At 42.7% G+C, this 18,955-nt stretch overlaps 2 protein-coding genes and 1 non-coding gene across 3 annotated transcripts; 1 reads left to right on the top strand and 2 right to left on the bottom strand.

The window, feature by feature from the left end:
- Positions 2,868-2,949, bottom strand: TRNAS-GCU. Its single transcript has one exon. It is a non-coding gene; the product is annotated as a tRNA-Ser (tRNA).
- LOC8080424 (transcription initiation factor TFIID subunit 9) lies at positions 3,032-9,281 on the top strand. The gene is made up of 2 exons (XM_002467659.2): positions 3,032-3,439; positions 8,599-9,281. The coding sequence occupies exons 1-2, from the start codon at positions 3,113-3,115 to the stop codon at positions 8,956-8,958; spliced, it is 687 nt and encodes a 228-aa protein (XP_002467704.1). The 5' UTR covers positions 3,032-3,112; the 3' UTR covers positions 8,959-9,281.
- LOC8080423 (nodulation-signaling pathway 1 protein) lies at positions 12,238-14,556 on the bottom strand. The gene has a single exon (XM_021463294.1). It carries the CDS (start codon positions 14,268-14,270, stop codon positions 12,603-12,605), a length of 1,668 nt encoding a protein of 555 aa, XP_021318969.1. The 5' UTR covers positions 14,271-14,556; the 3' UTR covers positions 12,238-12,602.

The following is an 18,955-nucleotide window of genomic DNA, read 5'->3' as shown; positions in this document are numbered from 1 at the left end:
GCCATAGCATGAGCCCACCTCTATAAAGCGGCAAGGTCGATCGTTTTCTACCTACAAAAACAAAACCAAAAGTTCCTCTCCTCTCTAAAGCACCAAGCGGTTGCTTGACCTTAGGTGGGACAATATGCCCGGACCACAGAAGAAGATGTCTCCGCAAGAGAGAGTTCATACGCTGCGGAGGGAGTATGTGCTGCGTACTCCACGGGAGGCCGTGACCTCACAGTCAATCAATGGTAGGTTACAACTTTTGATTCAGTGGGAAGGCTTTCCCGACGAGAATGCTTCTTGGGTATATTTGGAGGAGCTTCGACGACTTTACCCTTTATTTCGTCTTAGATTTGGGATTGTGTATCATCGTCGTCGTCGTGGACCTAGTGCATGAAACAGGCTAGCGACAACAATCTACCAAATCATGAGATTCATATTATCTTAGATCATCATTTTCGTGTTATCTGTCATTTTGTGTTTATCTTATATCTTGTCAATTTTTGTTAGCCCCCTTTATATAGAGCTGGGAATTATTTGCTTTGTCATCATTTGGAATATATGCGTTTGTTTTCTCATGTGTCACCATATTTTTCTTGAAGATACCATCAATGAGATCTAAAACGTTATAAGTGGAATTTTCTCAACACTATCATTAATGAAGTAGAAGCAAAACTATATGGAGGGTTGAAAGAGATAGGGAGATTTTTAGTCTATATATATATATATAAAATAATTGTACATGGATGAAAAATAAGAGTTTGTGTGGCAGTGCTACTAGAGGTAAAATGGCTAGTTTTACTATGAATTATAGGATTCCAGTACCTTCTAACATTGTTCTATTGTGGTTAGTGCAAATGAATGCAACAACCTGAATACTTGGTAGAACGAGATTTGAAGCATTGGACAACTTTGGGATTGCATCACCAACATTTTGAATAGTTTATATCTATCATATGAGACTACTTGTATTATAAAAAAAATTCAAAAATTTTCTCTGTCATGTATGTTGATGGTCAATATATGGTATAAATTTGACGATCAAGGTTCTTGTACGGTGAGATTAAAACAACATCCATTCATATTTATATTGTCAAATAATATGGTGCCACGTGTTTAGAGAATAAGAGCTTTCAAGAAGTAATGAAAGGAAATGGAAAATTGGACCCATAGGATAGGTTGCCTGAACTACCCCTAATTCAGCTGAACTGGCCGTAGCTCCGACAACCATCAATCTAGGTGACATTGGCCAATAAACACAATTAGAAGTAATGTAGAATGTTGGTTTGCCCGTAGCTCTAACAATCGGTCCTTGCATAGAAGTTGGAGGATTAGCGGGTACATCCTAAGGAGCGATGTCCACGGCATGATAACATGTAGGTCCCACTGAATGAAAGTCTAACGAATCCAAATGGTGATGATTCTCCGTGCCTCTATCCCTCCTATCAAACACACAACAAGAATGATCTCATCCCTTCAATAAAAAACAGAGATATAATTGTCCTATTCTAAATCTGAAACGAATCTGTCTTGCCCTCCTTATGCCCAAAACAAAGGCAAGTATCTCCTTGCTTTAAGTTGCGTCTATACATGGCCATACAGCCCACGGCCCGGCGGCCCAGGCCATGGGCTAGTGATTTGGCTAGCCTGACCACGTCACGACACGACACGGTGGCCATCGAGCCCGGGCCAGCCCAGGCCGAGGGACCAGGCCGTGCTTGGGCCGCCACCTAGGCACGCGGCACGGGCCGGCCCGTTTTAATGGTCGGCCCGGTAGCGGCCCGGTGAAAATGAACTGTTAGTGTAGTTATGACTTGTATATATATGTTGTTAATTGTTATATTGGTCAAAATGATAAACAATTAATGAAAATAATAAAATATTTCAGCATTTGGTGAAAATGAGCTGTTGTCCATTTGATGAGCCGTGGGCCAATACGACACATGTGCTTGACGGGCTAGCACGACACGAAAATCGGCCCGCGGGCCGTGTCTTGGGCCAAAGGCGAGGCACGAAGCCCGTAAAGGCACGGCCCGCTAGGCACGATGACCCGTAGCAGCCCGACGATCTGCGGTACGACACGACACGATAAGACCTGGCCCTGTACGGTCGGTTGGACATATATAGTTGTGTATGTCCTAAGGCCCTATTTAGTTTCCCACCCAAAAATTTTGTATCCATCCCATCGAATCTTTAGACACATGCATAGAACATCAAATGTAGATAAAAAATAAACTAATTATACAGTTTGGTTGAAAATCGTGAGACTAATTTTTTAAGCCTAGTTACTCCATGATTAGCCTTAAGTGCTATAGGAACCCAAATGCGCTAATGACAAATTAATTATGCTTAATAGATTTGTCTTGCAGTTTCCTGACGAGCTATGTAATTTGTTTTTTATTAGTTTCTAAAAATCCCGCCCGACATCCTTTCGACACATGTGACACCCAAAAAATTTTCATCTTCAATCTAAACAGAGCCTAAACAGAGAATGCTTATCTTTTTTTTGTAAGACCTAGTATAGACGCATGCGCTTACACAGTAACCAACAGCAAATGGCTCCTCGCGGATAAATCAAAAGGTAAATGGAAGATCTAAATTACTAGATAAATCAATAAAAAGGAAAAGAGAAATAGGAGTGATAAATTAGCATATGAAATAATAAAAATACGACATCTATAAACGCACGCACACAGGAACCATTAGCAAAAGGCTGCCAACTGATCGGGGGAGTCTAAAAGAACGATGGTGATTCAGTTTAATTCACAAAATCCAAAAGAAATATGATAAAAGCAAAAGCCAAAAGAAAGTTCTAAATACAGCAGACGAAATAAACAAAAAGAAAAGGAAATGAAAAATGGGAGTTAAACTACAAAAAGGTGCGACGCCTGAGAGATTCGAACTCTCGCGGGGAAACCCCATGTACTTAGCAGGCACACGCCTTAACCACTCGGCCAAAGCGTCGCTTGGCGAAGGAGAATCTAAAATGTTAAACCTTAGCTAAATTTCAAACCATGTCTCTGTGTAGAACCAGGTTGCCCTGAGCGGCTGAGCCCCTGATACGGTGACGTCACACTCCCGGAACGGCGAAAGTCGAAACCCCACCAAGCACAACCGCGTTCCAACCATGGACGCCGGCGGCGCACGTCCATCGGCACCGTCGGCCGCCGCTGCCGCAGGCACCGCAGTTGCGGGGGCCTCCGCGGCGGACGAGCCCCGGGACGCGCGGGTGGTGCGGGAGCTCCTGCGCTCGATGGGTCTCGGCGAGGGCGAGTACGAGCCCCGCGTCGTGCACCAGTTCCTCGACCTGGCATACCGGTACGTCGGAGACGTGCTCGGGGACGCCCAGGTCTACGCCGACCACGCCGGGAAGGCTCAGATCGACGCCGACGACGTCAGCCTCGCCATCCAGGCCAAGGTCAATTTCTCCTTCTCCCAGCCGCCGCCGCGCGAGGTACAAATCCCGCCCAAAATCCTACCTTTTTGTTCTTCAATTTCGGCAAATCAGTTGGATTCGATGATTATTTTCTTGTATCCCGCCAAATCGTTGTTTCCTCCGTCGGCTGGTGTTACACGGTCGAATCCACCAACCCTAGTTATTGTGTTGCCCGTGTAGTTGAAACTTGATTTTGAATTAGTTTTGATTTTGCTGGATTAGTTGGCCGAGAACTTGGGATTTCTTCCATTGTTTGTTAACAATACTCATAAGGAGAAATGGCTATTATAGGACTCCAATCAAATAAGTGCTTTCTCTACAATAGAATTTCTAACATTGGTTTCTTTGAAATAGGACTCCGAATATTTGGACTAAGCTATAATGATATTTTGTGTCTTTTTAATCTCTTTTCTTGTCCAAATACATGTATTTATTTCCAAAGTGACCTTTTTACCCTTCGGTCATTAGATTGTGAGGTTGACTCTATTATGGGAAAAAAAAATTCACGGTGGCCTGGCTGGTTCGCTGCCTTGCCGTCTCCTTGGCTGGCCATGGCTAGCTAGCTGGCCGTGCATGCTGGTTGGCTGTGCGTGCTCTCCCTCCATGGAGGGCGATCGCCGGCGTGGGGAGGGAAGGAGGGCTGGCGGTCTGCGCGGCGAAGCGGCGGGCGGCGGTGTTCACGCGCAGGAAGGAGGAGCGGCGCGTCGTGTCTCGCGACTGCAAGCATAGATGAAAGAATTCGTGTAGATGAATCAATACATTAGCAGAAGGGTAATACGGTCAATACGAAAAATAGATGTATCTTTAGATGGCAAAAGAGATTAAAAAAGAAACAAAATGTCATTAGAGCTTAGTGTAAATGTTTGGAGTACTATTTTGGAGAAACCAACGTTAGGAATCCTATTATAGAGAAACCACCTGTTTGGAGTCCTATAATAGCCAATTTCTCACTCAGAAGAGTTTTCCTGGCATCTCTCTAGTCTTGAAGTAGTACCTATTCTATGTGGTCTTGGTGAAATTATGTCTTTTAAATTTGTTAACTTGTCCTCACTCAATTCCATTGATAGAGAGATGGAAATGTCGACTTACAGCATAGGTTCAGATATGTTCAGAAAGAGGATCAATACTAAAAGCCACATAGATCGGAGACGATAACATCGTAATCCAAAACATAACCAGTAAGAGACGATTCAGAATTCTAAACTACTATTACAAAAATTCAGTGTTGTAGTAAATTCTTCTACGAATGAGGTAATGACGTTTCTAAAGCTGTGTCTTCATCTTTTCTAAAATGGTATTTGTCATCCCTGTGCTGCCTTGCAGAATATGGTGATCTTTTTACTTCCTACTACATGTCTATAGCAATTTTAACTATTAATAAAACTTAGGATCATAATGTCTAGGAACTACCTCTTTTTTGGAAAGTTTAAAATTTCATTGCATCACAGACGAAGTCAGATATAGGGTGAAGGTTGCCACATTTGAAATTTAACTGCCTTTCAAATGGGAAAATTACAGCTATTGCATCCCTTGCTACATAAGCTTTAAATGGTTCAGCTTAAGATGGATTGCCTATACCTAATAAATTTTGAAGGTACCCACCCAGTTGCATTTTGAAGTTATAGATGATTAGATGTAGATGATGCCCGATTGATACTTCAAGGATTGAATTCTCTGTTGCATTAGGGTATTGTGTTTTGTTTTTGTTTCGTATTTCCCTCTGTTTTTAATCAAAGGTGAACACTCTGTAGCATAACACTATGGTTGTTGCATTGCACCTTGATACAGGAAGACCATAATTTCTAGCTAAATTTAAATCATCTATTAATGATTCTCTACATTCTTAAACGCCATCAAAGACTTGTACTTGGCAGAATATTAGAACTGCACTGGACTAATTTGCTTTCTTGTTTGGTTGCATTTGTACTTCTGCCTCGTAGTTGTTTCTTGTGTGTCAAAATCTTCATTGTATGCATCTACCTATGACAAGGTTATTGGTACTTTTTGTCGAGATTCTTTGATTAAAACACACTGACTCAACAATTCCTATTAGATCTGTTAATTGACTATCTGCTATAATATTTGATCTGTTGAGAAGTTCATACGAAGTACAGACCAACCTTTGAGCAGAACCACATAATCAAGTGTTCCATCTGACCATTCAGTGATAAAGTTGTGTTATGGAATATGGATATGAAAAAAGTGTTTGGGTGCTTCCTGACTACACCTAGTACTGAGTATTAAGATGCATTTCTGGAAGATTACAATGTCACGAACACAATTTACTTCTTGCTTGTTATGAGGCATCAGCGGCATCACTAAGTATATTTGTTGCCTTATGACAGACATTCTTAAGAGTTGATAAGAGGTTTCTTTAGATGTGGTATTCCTAAATGCAATTAACATGATCTCAGGCCTTGTTTAGTTTCCAAAAAATTTCAAGATTCCCCATCACATTGAATCTTGGGGTACATGTCATGTGGGGCACGGCGTACGCAAGGCGCCGTAGGGCGCGCGACGTCCGCAGGGCTGCAGAGCGGGCCGCGGTTCGCGAGGAAGCCGCGCGCGACGCAGCAGTCGTGATCGCCGCGGACTGATATGGCAGGGCCAATCTGAGCGGCTAGGAGGAAAATTAGGGAGTTTGTTTCTATAATTAGTTGGCCTATTGGCCTTTATATATGGCTTGTACTCAGATTATGAGGAATTAAGCAAGATCAATTATCAATCTCCTTCTCTCTCCCTCGTGCTTAAGCCCAGGCGGCAGAGAGGGTTATAACCTCCGCCCTGGAAGACTCGGCCGGAGACTACGAGCTCCGTAGTCGAGGGCCTGCTACCTTGGATCACCGTGCCCTTGACAGTACATGCATGAAGCATTAAATATAGATGAAAACAAAAACTAAATGCACAGTTTACCTGTAAATCACGAGATAAATCTTTTAAACTTAGTTAGTCCATGATTAGATAATATTTGTCAAATAAAAACGAAAGTGCTACAGTGCCCAAAAACCCAAAATTTTGGGAACTGAACAAGGCCTCAGTTGAGTTGACCCCTTCGACTCTGCACATAAAAATTATAATATGTACTTGCTCACCCAGAAAATGATACATCACTTACCTAAGGAAGCTTGGGAAGTGTCAATTAACATTTGAAAAGAGTAAATTTTATATCTTTCTTGCTTAGCTCATAATGAATATCTCTCCGGCCACAAAGCACTGTTTCAGGACATGTGTAGTCAACAATTCAAAATTTTGGCTGTATATTTAGATATGGCCTGTGAAGCTTTGTTTCAAAAAACTTTATATTTTCATTATAATTTGTTGATGTTATTAAATATAATACAACAGAAAATACTCTTTGCTTGTGTTTCTAGTACATCATATTGATCTCCAGTATCACCTTTTTTACAGTGTCAACTTGACCTTCAGTGAACAATCACTAGAGACTAGAATTGTTCTTTTTTCATGGTGGATTGCAAGACTATTTATTCTAAAGACAACTTTGACATTTAGAAAATAGTCTCTAAATTTGCAAGTGATCTCGTCAGATGCAAAGAAAAAAAAAGTAGAAAACATCAACCGACAGCTGAACCCAGCAACCAAAACCATCTTTTTTCCGTCAAATTTAACCAAGAGAATACAGAACTTTTATCTGTTTATTTATAGAACTAAACTAATACTCGGCCGAGGAAATGATACATAGCTTACCCAAGGAAGCTTGGGAAGTACTAAATTAACATTTGAAAAGAGTAAGTTGATTTCTTTCTTGCTTAGCTCATAATGAATAATTCCTCCAGTCATACTTTGGGATGTGTGTAGCCAACAATTCGAAACTTCAACTATCATTCCGTATGTTTAAATTGAGCTTGTGAAGGTTTGTTTTAAAGAACACTTTATAGTTTATTTGCTGAGGTTATTTAATATAATACTCCCTCCGTCTCAGGATACTAGGCGCAACTCAAAAATCACAAAGACCAAGGAGCAAATTAATTAGCGCGTGCTCCTAAAAATTTCTCTTGGGTTCCATCTCCATTTTAATGCATGCAACGTTTCTTCACGGTGCCGTTAGCCAAAACACCGAGCTACTCCCATGCATGCCTACATGCAGATGCAAATTTGACGGAGCTCATCTAATGGATGGGAGTAAAACGAGGAAGGTATAGCAATCTGCAGTAAATTGTGCATGCAAAACAGGCTACTGCACTAGCTGTTGCATGCATCGGAAGAGTCTGGCGCCTTGTATCCTGGGACTCACTGAAAAAGCAGTTGCACCTAATATCTTGAGACGGAGGGAGTACAACAGAAAATAGTCTTTGTTTGTGTTTCACTAGTAGATCATATTGATCTCATCACATTTTTGTGATAGATTACACAGTGACAACTTGATCTTGTAGTGAACAATCTCTAATTGTGAATTTTGTGATCTTTAGTTTATGATGGATTGCAAGACTCTTTCTGTTAGAGAGAACTTTGACCTTTAGGGAATAGTCTCTATATTTGGAAGAGTTCTTGTTAGATGCAAAGAAAGAAAAGTAGAAAACATCAACTAACAGCTGAACCCAGCAACCAAAATCATCTTTTTGCCATCAAATTTAACCAACATGGAAACATAACTTTTATCTATTTATAAAGAACTTCTACTCAGACCAGAAAATCAAGTCATTGTTAGGCATCTTTAAATCATCCCACTAGAAAATCCGGAGCACGCTTGTTGATCTTCAGATTTTCCAAGTGGAGTGCCACAATTTAGAAGTCGTTACCTCTTTGTCTTGAGATGAGAATCTCGATACCACATTATGTTAGTTGTACAAGTGTGTTATGGTATTAAAATAAGAAGATGCAATGCTGTTACATCATGCTTAGTCTACAGGGATTTCATATTGACTTTTCATGTTCCTAGATTCCCTAGTACAGAGAAAGCCATTTATAAATATGCTTGTTGGTTGTTGTCTTCTTAGCACAACTAAAAAGTGTAAGAGAGCTGTGGTGAAACACTGGAACTCATGTTTTGGTGTGTCTTCTGTGGTTATGGCGCGCTTAATATTTTGAATCTAGGGGTTAGTAAGAAGCTCTTGTTGTTTCATTGGATTCCTGAAAAGTTAAGTTGACCTAGTCTTCTCTGTAGAGAACATGTGCATAGCAGTGTTTTTTGCTAACAAGTTATTTCCTCTTCTTGTTAGGTTCTCCTTGAGCTGGCCCGTAGCCGAAACAGAATTCCACTGCCCAAATCAATTGCTCCTCCAGGCTCAATTCCCCTCCCACCTGAGCAGGACACACTGTTGGCCCAGAACTACCAACTCCTACCTCCATTGAAGCCACCACCTCAATATGAGGAAACAGAGGATGAGAATGAAGAATCCAACCCAAGTCTGACACCGAACCCAGCAAATTCTAATCCAACCTTCTCGCAGGATCAGAGAAATAACGAGCAACAGCACACTCCCCAACATGGTCAGAGGGTTTCATTCCAACTCAATGCTGTGGCAGCTGCTGCTGCAAAGCGTCCTCGGATGACCATTGATCAGCTGAACATGGGCTAACCATTCATCGTCGTCGGTTAGACTAGTTTCCTTTTCCTCATCCTCTAGTCTGGAGAATAATGTTTTGAAGAGATTAGTGTTGTATTGGTATGATCTTATTGACTACCACCCACCTATTTAACCACGTGTGCAGTACAGCAGCAGCATAAGTTTCTGCCTGCAAGAACGTTGCTTTAGGGAAGGAAAACAACTGTGCTAGTAGTGTATTTTGTACTTGCTCACTAAAAGGTTAATATCTGCTACAATGGTATCTGGGTCTGCATGTTCTTAGTAAAATTAGCATTTATCTCAAGAGGGCAAAAATTGCATTATTAGTATTGCAAGTTACTCTCTCCGTTCTAAATTATAAAATGTTTTGGCTTTTCTAGATATATTGTTTGCTATGCACCTAGACATAATGTATATATCTAAGTGCATAGTAAAAAACTATGTATCTACAAAAGCTAAAACGTCTTATATAATTTAAAATAGAGTGAGTATTAGTGATGATGGCACCAAATTGTGATTTTTATCCGCAAGCAGAATTGAAACAATTAAAACATAGAACTAAAAGTAACATGAAAAACAATGTTCCTTGGCTTATGCTAATGCTGATTATTGAAATGTTATAAGAGAAAAATATTAATTCTTCGCTAAAAAGATATTGTTGAAGTAGTGCTACTGGACGATCCTGGCAGCTAATTGTTAGCTGCTAGCTAAGAGAAGCCAGCTAATTATTTTTTACTAGCAGCTAAAAGAAGCCATCTAATTACTTTTCACTAGCAGCTAATTGTTAGCTGCTAGCTAAAAGAAGCCGGCTCATAATTATTCCTTCGAAAAAAAAGCTGCTAGCTAAAAGAAGCCAGCTAATTACTTTTTACTAGCAGTTAATTGTTAGTTGCTAACTAAAAGAAGCCAGCTAATAATTACTTTTTACTAGCAGCTAATTGTTAGCAGCCAGCTAATTACTTTTTGCTAAAAGAAGCCAGCTAATTACTTTTTGCTAGCAGCTATTGTTAGCTGTTAGCTAAAAGAAGCTAGCTAATGGTTAGTTGCTAGCTAAAAGAAGCCAGCTAATTACTTTTTACTAGCAGCTCACTGTTTACTGCTAGCTAAAAGAAGCCAGCTAATTACTTTTTACTAGCGATGCTATTAGCTAAAACCTGTTTGAATCCTCCAGCTAGTAATTATTTCCAATTAAGAGCTAGCTAATATTTTTTATTAGTACTTTGCAATCAAGAGCCAGCTAACAATTTTTTATTAGCTAAATAGATCATTGTAAGCTATTAATTTTGGTTATTGGCTGGGGTGTTTGCGTCCATTAGAGCTAATTTTAGCAGCTAGTAACTACTCCGTATTAGCTCAGAGGGTCTAAATATGACCCAAGTACTCCTACTAGACTAGAGTAATAGCACATCTACATTGCAGTGGAAACTTCAGCTACTTTGCAGCAATCGAATATTGAGTTCCCTCTTTCTGAAATGGTAAGCGTATTTTGATTAGTGAAAACCATGACTATTTAGTTCTTAATTTTTCCTATAATATGTTGTCATTTGCTAGTGAAACATAGAAGCACTTTGAATGAAAGTTCTATATCCTAGACTTGCGTGTAATTTGAATAATTTTTAATTAAAGGTACAAAATACGCTTATATAGCATTTTATGTCAGATGCTGTATGCATTAAGGTACCATCTACCTATCATGTTTTAAGTGGTATACGTGGAGCATATTAAAGTTTTTTCTTAAAAAAATACTCCATTCCAGTTAAGTCATTCTAAGAATCTTGAAGAGTCAAAACATCTCAAGTTTGATCAAAATTATAGAGAGGATTATAAAGTTTTTTAACATCAAATAGGTATACTATAAAAATAAAATGATGAAGAACCTAATGATACTTAGTTAGCATCATAAATATTATTATTTTATCATATAAATTTGGTCATACTTGAGATGTTTTGAATCTCCAAAATTCTTAGAATGGCTTATAATTTGAGATGAAGGAAGTACGAAATTGTAGTACAATATTAAGTCAAACCATCTTAAGTTATGAAATAAGTTTTCATAGTACATTTATTCATCAAAGTTATAAATGTTGATACTATTTTATTTAAATTTAATTAGATTTTAAGATAGTTTGATTTAAATCAAATCTAGAATTGCACCTTTTGGGACGGAGGTAGTATATGTTAAGTTGGCATATTTTGTATATTCCAAACACATCATATTTGATTTAATTGATGTTGAATCTCACTAGACGCTACTAGGGGTGAGGTATTAACACCCTATACTATACCCATCCCCACCAGAAAAATACACTACCATCAAAATCCCCATATCCAGTTGTAGGAAGAGTTTTCCCCATATTTACACCTAGCTAACACATAAATCCGACGGGTTACCCATTCCCTCTAATATATTATTTGAGAACACATAAATTTAGGCCTTGTTTAGTTTACTCTGAAAACCAAAAAGTTTTCAAGATTCCTCGTCACATCGAATCTTGTGGCACATACATGAAATATTAAATATAGACGAAAACAAAAACTAATTACACACTTTAGTTGTAAATTACGAGACGAATCTTTTGATCCTAGTTAGTCCATGATTGGATAATATTTGTCACAAACAAACGAAAGTGCTACAGTACCGAAAACTTTTTACTTTTCGGAACTAAACAAGGCCTCAGACAAGGTGCGGGCTAGTGGGAGGTGTGGTTGGTGGGCTGAGGGTGATGGGCTCTTGGCATGCGAGAGGGGTGGGGGATTATGAGAAAAATAGTTATTTTTTTAGAAAATAAAAATAGTTAAATACTTAGGATTTCCATTTTTTTGGGCTAAGCTATTTCATTTTGAGCGTGGTAGAATTTCTACACGGGACGTTCCAATATCCATGTACCTAATGGGTCAAAGGTTTTGCCCATTTATACATCCATAGATAACGTGTTTAGTGCATATCCGAACCTTGTTAGAGTAAATACCCGTTGGGTACTCAGTTACGGCCCCCATTGCCAGTGGCTACCCATGTAAGTATTTTCATCTACACGTATAACACGTGAGATTCCTGACTGTGGCACTACAGTGAGATGTTTTATATATATTGTATTAACAAACTATTGAGCTGCCAGTTGATTCGATTCTCCCTGATCACACGAAGCAATGCAAGTACATGCTCTTGATTTGGGGTACATGGTATGGTACCTGCTTACCACGTTTGTCTACTTGGAGCGTATATGCATGTTGGTACGCTGCTGATACTAGGAAATTAAACCAAACAAGCATGCGTGCATGGGGGCAGAGAAATCAACAAAGGAATCGTATCGATCGATCTGTACAAAAATGACCACTGACAACTGCAGTAGCTTTCTTCTTCGAAAACAAGAGTGAGGAAGAGAGAAAATAAAAGAGCTACACCTACACTGGTTTCGCCATGGCTTCCCGTACACCGCCGGTAACACACACTTCCATGGTGCACCGGCGGCACGGCAAGGCCTGCTCTGTTCCATGGTCCATGGACCATGTCCAAGGCGCGTCGGCTAGCTCCTGGGACTGTGCAGGTGCTGCATCACCTGCCAATTCAATTTTCCATGGACTCGCAGCGCACGGCCCAGATCATCCGCCATGATCGTGGAGACATGGACGCGTGGACCGGCTCCACGGGCTCAGCCTCAGCCGCTGCACGCCGGCCGCCACAGCGAGCAGAACGACACCGGCTGCCCCTTCCACCGCAGCGCCACCGCGCCGGCCGCACCCGACGCCGACATCTCCCAGCCGCCGTCGTACTTCCTCAGCAGCGACTTGGCCGACTCCACCGCCTCGTCGCCGAACGCGGACTCCTCGAACCCGGCCGCCGCCATGCGCTCCCGCCACGCCTCCTTCCCTGCTCCCGCCGCCTCCGACGCGACGGACGTCCCCGCCTCGGCCTCCAGCAGGCGCCTCTCGTCCCCGTCCCTCCCCTTGAACGCCGCGGACGTCGACTCCAGGAACCGCCACAGCAGCTCCAGCCTCGCCGTGAACTCGCCCGCCGCGGTGCCGTCACCGCCGCCGTCGAGCTCCGAGACCACCACCAGCTCCGGGTTGAGGCCTCGCACCTTCCTTAGGATCTCTGTCCGCTCGTCGGCGCTGGCGTGGCCCAGCCGGAACTGGAGACACACGACGAGGGCCTCCCCACCGCCCGGCGGGGAGGCGAACCCATGCTGCACGGAGTCCAGGGACGCCGCGCGGCTGACGGCGAGCTGCAGGTTGATGGACTTGGCGTACCGGATGAGGTGCGGCGAGAAGTCGTACCCCGGAGGCGACGCCGAGAAGGGCGCCGGCGGTGTGGCCGCGGCGCCCGCGACGGTGAGGCGGACGGAGGGCGGCGCGCGCCCGCCGGGCTGCCTGGTCAGCGACTCCAGCAGCGTCGGCCACTGCACGCCGTGCGAGACGCCGAGGTCGACGACGTGGAGCGGCCGGGGCTCCGCCGCGGGGCCGCCGCGCGACGCGGCCTGCGCGATGGCCGCGTTGGCGAGCGCGTTCGGGAGCGCGAACCACGGGCTCACCTCGTGGAACCTGATGAGCGACGCGCGGAACAGCCGGGGCTCCGCGCCCGCGAACGCCGGCGTCGGGCACTCGCAGGGCGGCACACGCACGGTCGCCGCGGCCGCCGGGCCGACGGCGGCGGGGAGCCTGCGGGCGAGCGCGTGCAGCCCGTGCGCGGCCAGCCGGTGGTTGGCGTCGCCGGAGAAGGAGGCGAGCTCGCCGAGCACGTAGAACAGGTGCTGCACGCGCGACAGGTTGCCGGCCTCGACGGCCGCCGCGCACGGGTTCAGGAGCTGCTCCGCCCACCGCGTGTCCCGGTCGGATCCCGCTCCCCCGCCCTTGGAGCCGCCCTTCTTGCTGCCGCCGCCGCCACCGGCACCTGCTGGCCTGTCCTGGTCAGCGCGGCGGCGCTGGTTGCTGCCACTGTGGGCGGACGCCCTGTGAGCCGGGGACTTGCGCTTCTTGGTCGAAGAAGGCTCCGACGGCGACGACACGGCCGGTGACGCAATGCTTGGCGAGGTGTGCGCCAGGGGCGGACTGGTACTGGTAGTCGTCAGCAGCGGCGCCGGGGGCGAAAGCGTCTGCGCCACGACGCTGCCAATATCATCTTGCTGCACCGCCGCGGGATCGGACCACCACCCGTAGCCGGCGGCGATGTCGACATCTGCGGTGAGGAAGGAGATGGAATCCTCAAGCCAGTCGAAGGCGCTGCTGTTGGTCGTGGTGGCGGCGAGCTCCGGGTGCTCTTGCTCGTGGCAGCTCATGGGCTTCATGCATGCAATCTTGCAAGGAGATGAGGAGATGTGCATGGACATGCAAAGGCAAACAACAGGTGGGAGTACTGGATCCGCTTGGCGTTTGCCTCCTAGTTAGGCCTTGCTTTGATTTGTGGAGCTTAATCTAGGGTTTGATGAATTGATTGGAGGGTTAATGAGGACGGAGCAAGGGATCAGTGGCCTTGTTTATGCATTAGTGGGTTATTTTAGGGTTCTACCCTCGTGGAACTGACATATTCCCTACAATTTGGTGGCATGTGGCTCTGTGAAGTACACCATAGCATATCTCTCGAGATTCTGCGCTCGTCGTAATTAACAAAAGGACCTCAGCAAACTTCCCTTAACATACAAGCTTGATTGGCTGAATTTGAATGTTAAACTCCAACTTCTTAGGGCGTGTTTGGTTCCCCCAGCTAAATTTTAGTCAGCTAAATTTTAGTCACTTTAGTAGCTAAAGTTCCAAACACACTGCATAAAACGGAACTAAAATAGCTTAGTCCTACTAGTCATTTAAAAATAGCTAAAATAATTTTAGCTGGTTAATTAAAATTTAGCAAAGGGAACCAAACAGGATCTTAGGCTTCTCAACTGTTGTTCTAAATGACTAGATAAACCATGTACGTCGTCCCCGTTATGACGTAGAGTATTAAGGGCTCTGTTTGGCACGGCTTTTCTATTGGCTTCAGAAGCCGTTTGGAGCTATTTTATGATAAACGGGGTAAAACAAAACGGCTTTGTGCAAGAAGTCGTTTAAATCGTGCTCTTATGGAGATTTAAGATGAGATGGAGTAAAAAAAATAATAGCTTCACCCGACTTCACCTTGTCGCAGTAGGTCATACATGGGGTTCTTTGAGAGCATATTTTAAGAAGTTTTATATGTAGAACTGTTTTGACAAAAGATTTACCAAAATGGCTTCAACTCCACCGATAGAGCTGAAGCAAAAAAAAGTTTCTTTAGCAAAATGGAGCCATACCAAACAGGGCCTAAACATAGTCTTATAAGAATCTAATGGAGAAAAAAGAGAGGCAATTTTGATAGACAAAATTGAACCATGACCGGAAATTTCTGAGTGTTCTCGTTTTTCTTTTCTTTTTCTTTTTTTGGGGGCAAGGAGAGTGTTCTCATTATGATTCAGTTCCATTTTTATTTTACTACTAACGTTCTGATACTCAAACTGTCTATTGTTTAACGGAATCTCAAGCTTTGAACTCCCCTCTTTCTTATAATATGGAGCATTGCTCTTGACTCGGATATGACTCGGTTCATTCAACCCTTGGTTTGGTGACAATTGTATATTTACATCTATCTTTGAGACATCACGGTTGCTGGGAAACATTGAGACAGTAATGCCGAAGCAGTTTAATGGTGGAATTGCCTCCCCCATTGGATGGGAGCCGGAGAAGGGCGGCTGTCACAGCATTTCGGTACAGGGATTAAGAGTTTTGTTGGAGGGCGACAGGAACGGCCACTACTCGTTAGTTGGTACGCCTATGTTACTTGTTGCTTGGATCCATACTAAATCTCAAATGATTGGGATCCAAATGACACCATCACAGGTGCATGTGGCCTGATGTGGGGACACCATCCCATCCCTGCCCTGCCCTGCAAATGCTTGCTCATACTGCTGCTGCCTTCAGCGATTGCTCTTTGTTTACTTCTTGCTGACAGGTCGGATGAGCTCACTTGGATCTATCAGCGGTCGACAGATGTTCATCCTGAAAACTGCGATGCGTATTTTAGTTGATTCTCTCTGTATTCTTGCTGATTATTGGATATGTCCAGACCCCAGAATTAAATTAAAATACAATGCACTATTCAGAGGTGTGACTTGCAAGCCTGAAATTTTCTGCTTTCTTCTTAATAATTTTTGGATACACAAATAAGAGCACACATTGGATATTTGAAAATAAAAATAGCATTATGCTTCTTGTTGGTATGCAAATGCAACTGTGCAAGTGCGCGCGGCAAACCCAAATGTGTGCGTTTGAAGTTTTCAAACAACGCTTGTTTTCCATGAAAGGCCATACAGCTGGACTCTTTCAGTGTTTGCAGAAGGTAATTGCAGGCTGATTGGTTCCTGTCATAGGCACAAATTCAGCAAGCTGGACAATTTTTTGCTTTCTGGAATGCTTACAACTCCACTAATATACTTATTCAATTGTGAAACTGTACGGATGGTGATGGTAAAATTGTCATGGAAGATGCACACAAGCAGTAGTGCAATACTATTCAGACGGCAGCATGTCTTTTATATTAGTCCTGTGTCTTGGACACACTGGATACAGTACTGAGATAGCAATTCCTTTGTTGTATTATGATGGATGCTATGGTAGTTATCACTAATCTAGCCAGCAATTTTATCTATATGCCTAACTCCAATTCCCTTCTTATCGTCCTCTCAATTTTTTCATTGAGTTTCATTTTTTAAGTAAAATACTAGGAGCTTTCTCTTTCAATTAAGACAGGAAAGAGAGATTTTAGATAAAATACAATTTACAGCTGAGGCTGCAGCAATGCAGCAAACCGGGACGAAGATAAGGCTTAGACAGGCCTCAAACACAAGGCAAGCAAAGCAAACTGCATGGGTGATCTCGCCCATGTTTTAATATGAAGTGGTCGATGCATAGAACTTAATATGATATCAACTGTTGCTTATTCCTATTTGACATCGGAGACTTGAGGAAGCCTCATGTGAGGGGGGGGGGGGGGGGGGGGGGGGTAATATAAAGCGAATTGCTCATGTTCTCCATTAAGTAAGGTTTTGGCTTGAACCGATCAGTGGATGCAATTTAATAGTCCAAAAAAAATTGAAGATGGTCGTGTCTATTGATTGGTGACTAATATGGAAATTGCATGTAATTATACAAATTCTGATGGTGATAATAATCATTCGAGCTCATTGCACAAAAAAAATGGTAAATATTTTCGCAGCTTTCAGCGGCTCCACCTCTTCCTTTTTATAATTCCACTTGGAGGTTGTTGACCTATCAGTCTATCACTCTTTTCCTTGTGATATGATAAATAAGCCACAGTAACATGCTAGCTTGACCTGTTTTATTTCGAGTGTCCTCTTCTAGATATCAGTGCAAAATATGTTATTTGCTTGTGTTTTAAGGCCTTGTTTAGTTCTCAAAAAAATTTGCAAAATTTTTCAGATTCCCCGTCACATCGAATCTTTAGACGCATGCATGAAGTATTAAATATAGATGAAAATAAAAACTAATTGCACAGTTTGGTCGAAATTGACGAGACGAATCTTTTGAGCCTAGTTAGTCCATGATTGGACAATTTTTGTCAAATGCAAACGAAAGTGCTACAGTGTCGATTTTGCAAAATTTTTTGGAACTAAACAAGGCCTAACTCATTTTTTGGTGTACTTCTCTGTTAATATATGCCGGGCAGAACTCCTGCCGGCCGCTTCAAAAAAAAAAAAAAAAACTCTGGTGTAAGTAGTTGACAAATAAACGATGCTTTCCTTTTTATGATTTGCATGAGGTTACATAGATCTGATTTAGATTCTTATAAATTGTATATAAACAATGCTTTCCAATGTATGATCTGCAGGAGGTTGCGTAGATCTAATTTAGATTCTGACAAATTGTATGCAATCTCAGCACATTTGGCGTAGCGTAAGCTTTAAATTTTCAGATTAGTTGCCTGTTCTCATATTGCCAATCCCAAAGTAGGGATACTTCGCAACTTATGCAGTTAAAAAGAACCAAGTGACAGTGATATCTTTGACTCTTCAGTCTTGATCATTTCAGTGCCTTCTAAACTATGCACCTTCATTGCAGGTTACTTATTGAATCTTTCGGCGTGAATGCTTTGCATTAACTTGCACTGCACTTTACGTTGATCTGAATTTATCATCTCCTGTTTCTATCAAACCTGTTGTCTACCTCAGCTCCCCATGTTCAGACTTCGATTGAACTCAGTCTCCATGCTATCCAAATTCAAGGGGAAAATTTTGGAGCTGTACTGCACTACTGCCGTAGTAAGAACACAATCCAGTGCAATGATTCGTCGAACTTAGACGCAATAATGGTACTGTGATTAAACAAAACATGTCCTTGTCCATATCCTAAGCATTGAGACAACATCACACAATTAAATTAGACCACAGACAGTAACCGCCTCGCATTTTTCTTCCACTCCTCACAATCATCCATGTCACTGGAGCCTTGGCAGCAAGGGAGCTCCTGTCCACTTGTAACCCGGGACCACGTCTATGAAAACCATACAAACAATTTCCATATAATAGTCTCCATGTTGCGTTGGGCGAATGCAAGGTTGGCACACAAGACCTCATCACCTCAGTGTAAGCAACAAACTAAATTATTCGAGATTCTTGTGGTGACGTAGTGGGGCAGGAATATACCCCTATCAAATCCCTTGTACCTCAATAATAAAAATGGAATTTGGTTCAGAGCAGCAATTTTATATCTTGACGTTGGAGATGTGGACGTGCCCATTGTTTGTAGGGCGTATTCTGCAAGTACCTGAAAGAGGAAAGAGATAGTACTTCCTTTTTTTCCGAAAGGAACAAAGAGATACTAGTACTTTCCTTCCCTCATCGATTGATCTGGATTTAAAAACCTGCAAATTGCACCGTTTTGTCATTTGCGGTGTGGTTAAGGCAAGTGTAGTACAACCTTGCAGCAAGTACAGAAGCTGAATCACAAGAGGCTTGTACTGATGAAACCAGAACAAAAATCAGAAGCA

Source organism: Sorghum bicolor, chromosome 1 (assembly GCF_000003195.3).
Source record: "Sorghum bicolor cultivar BTx623 chromosome 1, Sorghum_bicolor_NCBIv3, whole genome shotgun sequence".
Lineage (NCBI taxonomy): Eukaryota > Viridiplantae > Streptophyta > Magnoliopsida > Poales > Poaceae > Sorghum > Sorghum bicolor.
The sequence above is the reverse complement of the archived record's forward strand: the minus strand, read 5'-3'. Positions and strand labels throughout refer to the sequence as shown.

Coding starts and splice junctions, on each gene's coding strand:
- LOC8080424 (XM_002467659.2), top strand. CDS start 3,113: ATGGACGCCGGCGGCGCACGTCCATCGGCACCGTCGGCCGCCGCTGCC. Junction 3,440..8,598: donor CCCAGCCGCCGCCGCGCGAG/GTACAAATCCCG, acceptor TCTTCTTGTTAG/GTTCTCCTTGAGCTGGCCCG.
- LOC8080423 (XM_021463294.1), bottom strand. CDS start 14,270: ATGTCCATGCACATCTCCTCATCTCCTTGCAAGATTGCATGCATGAAG.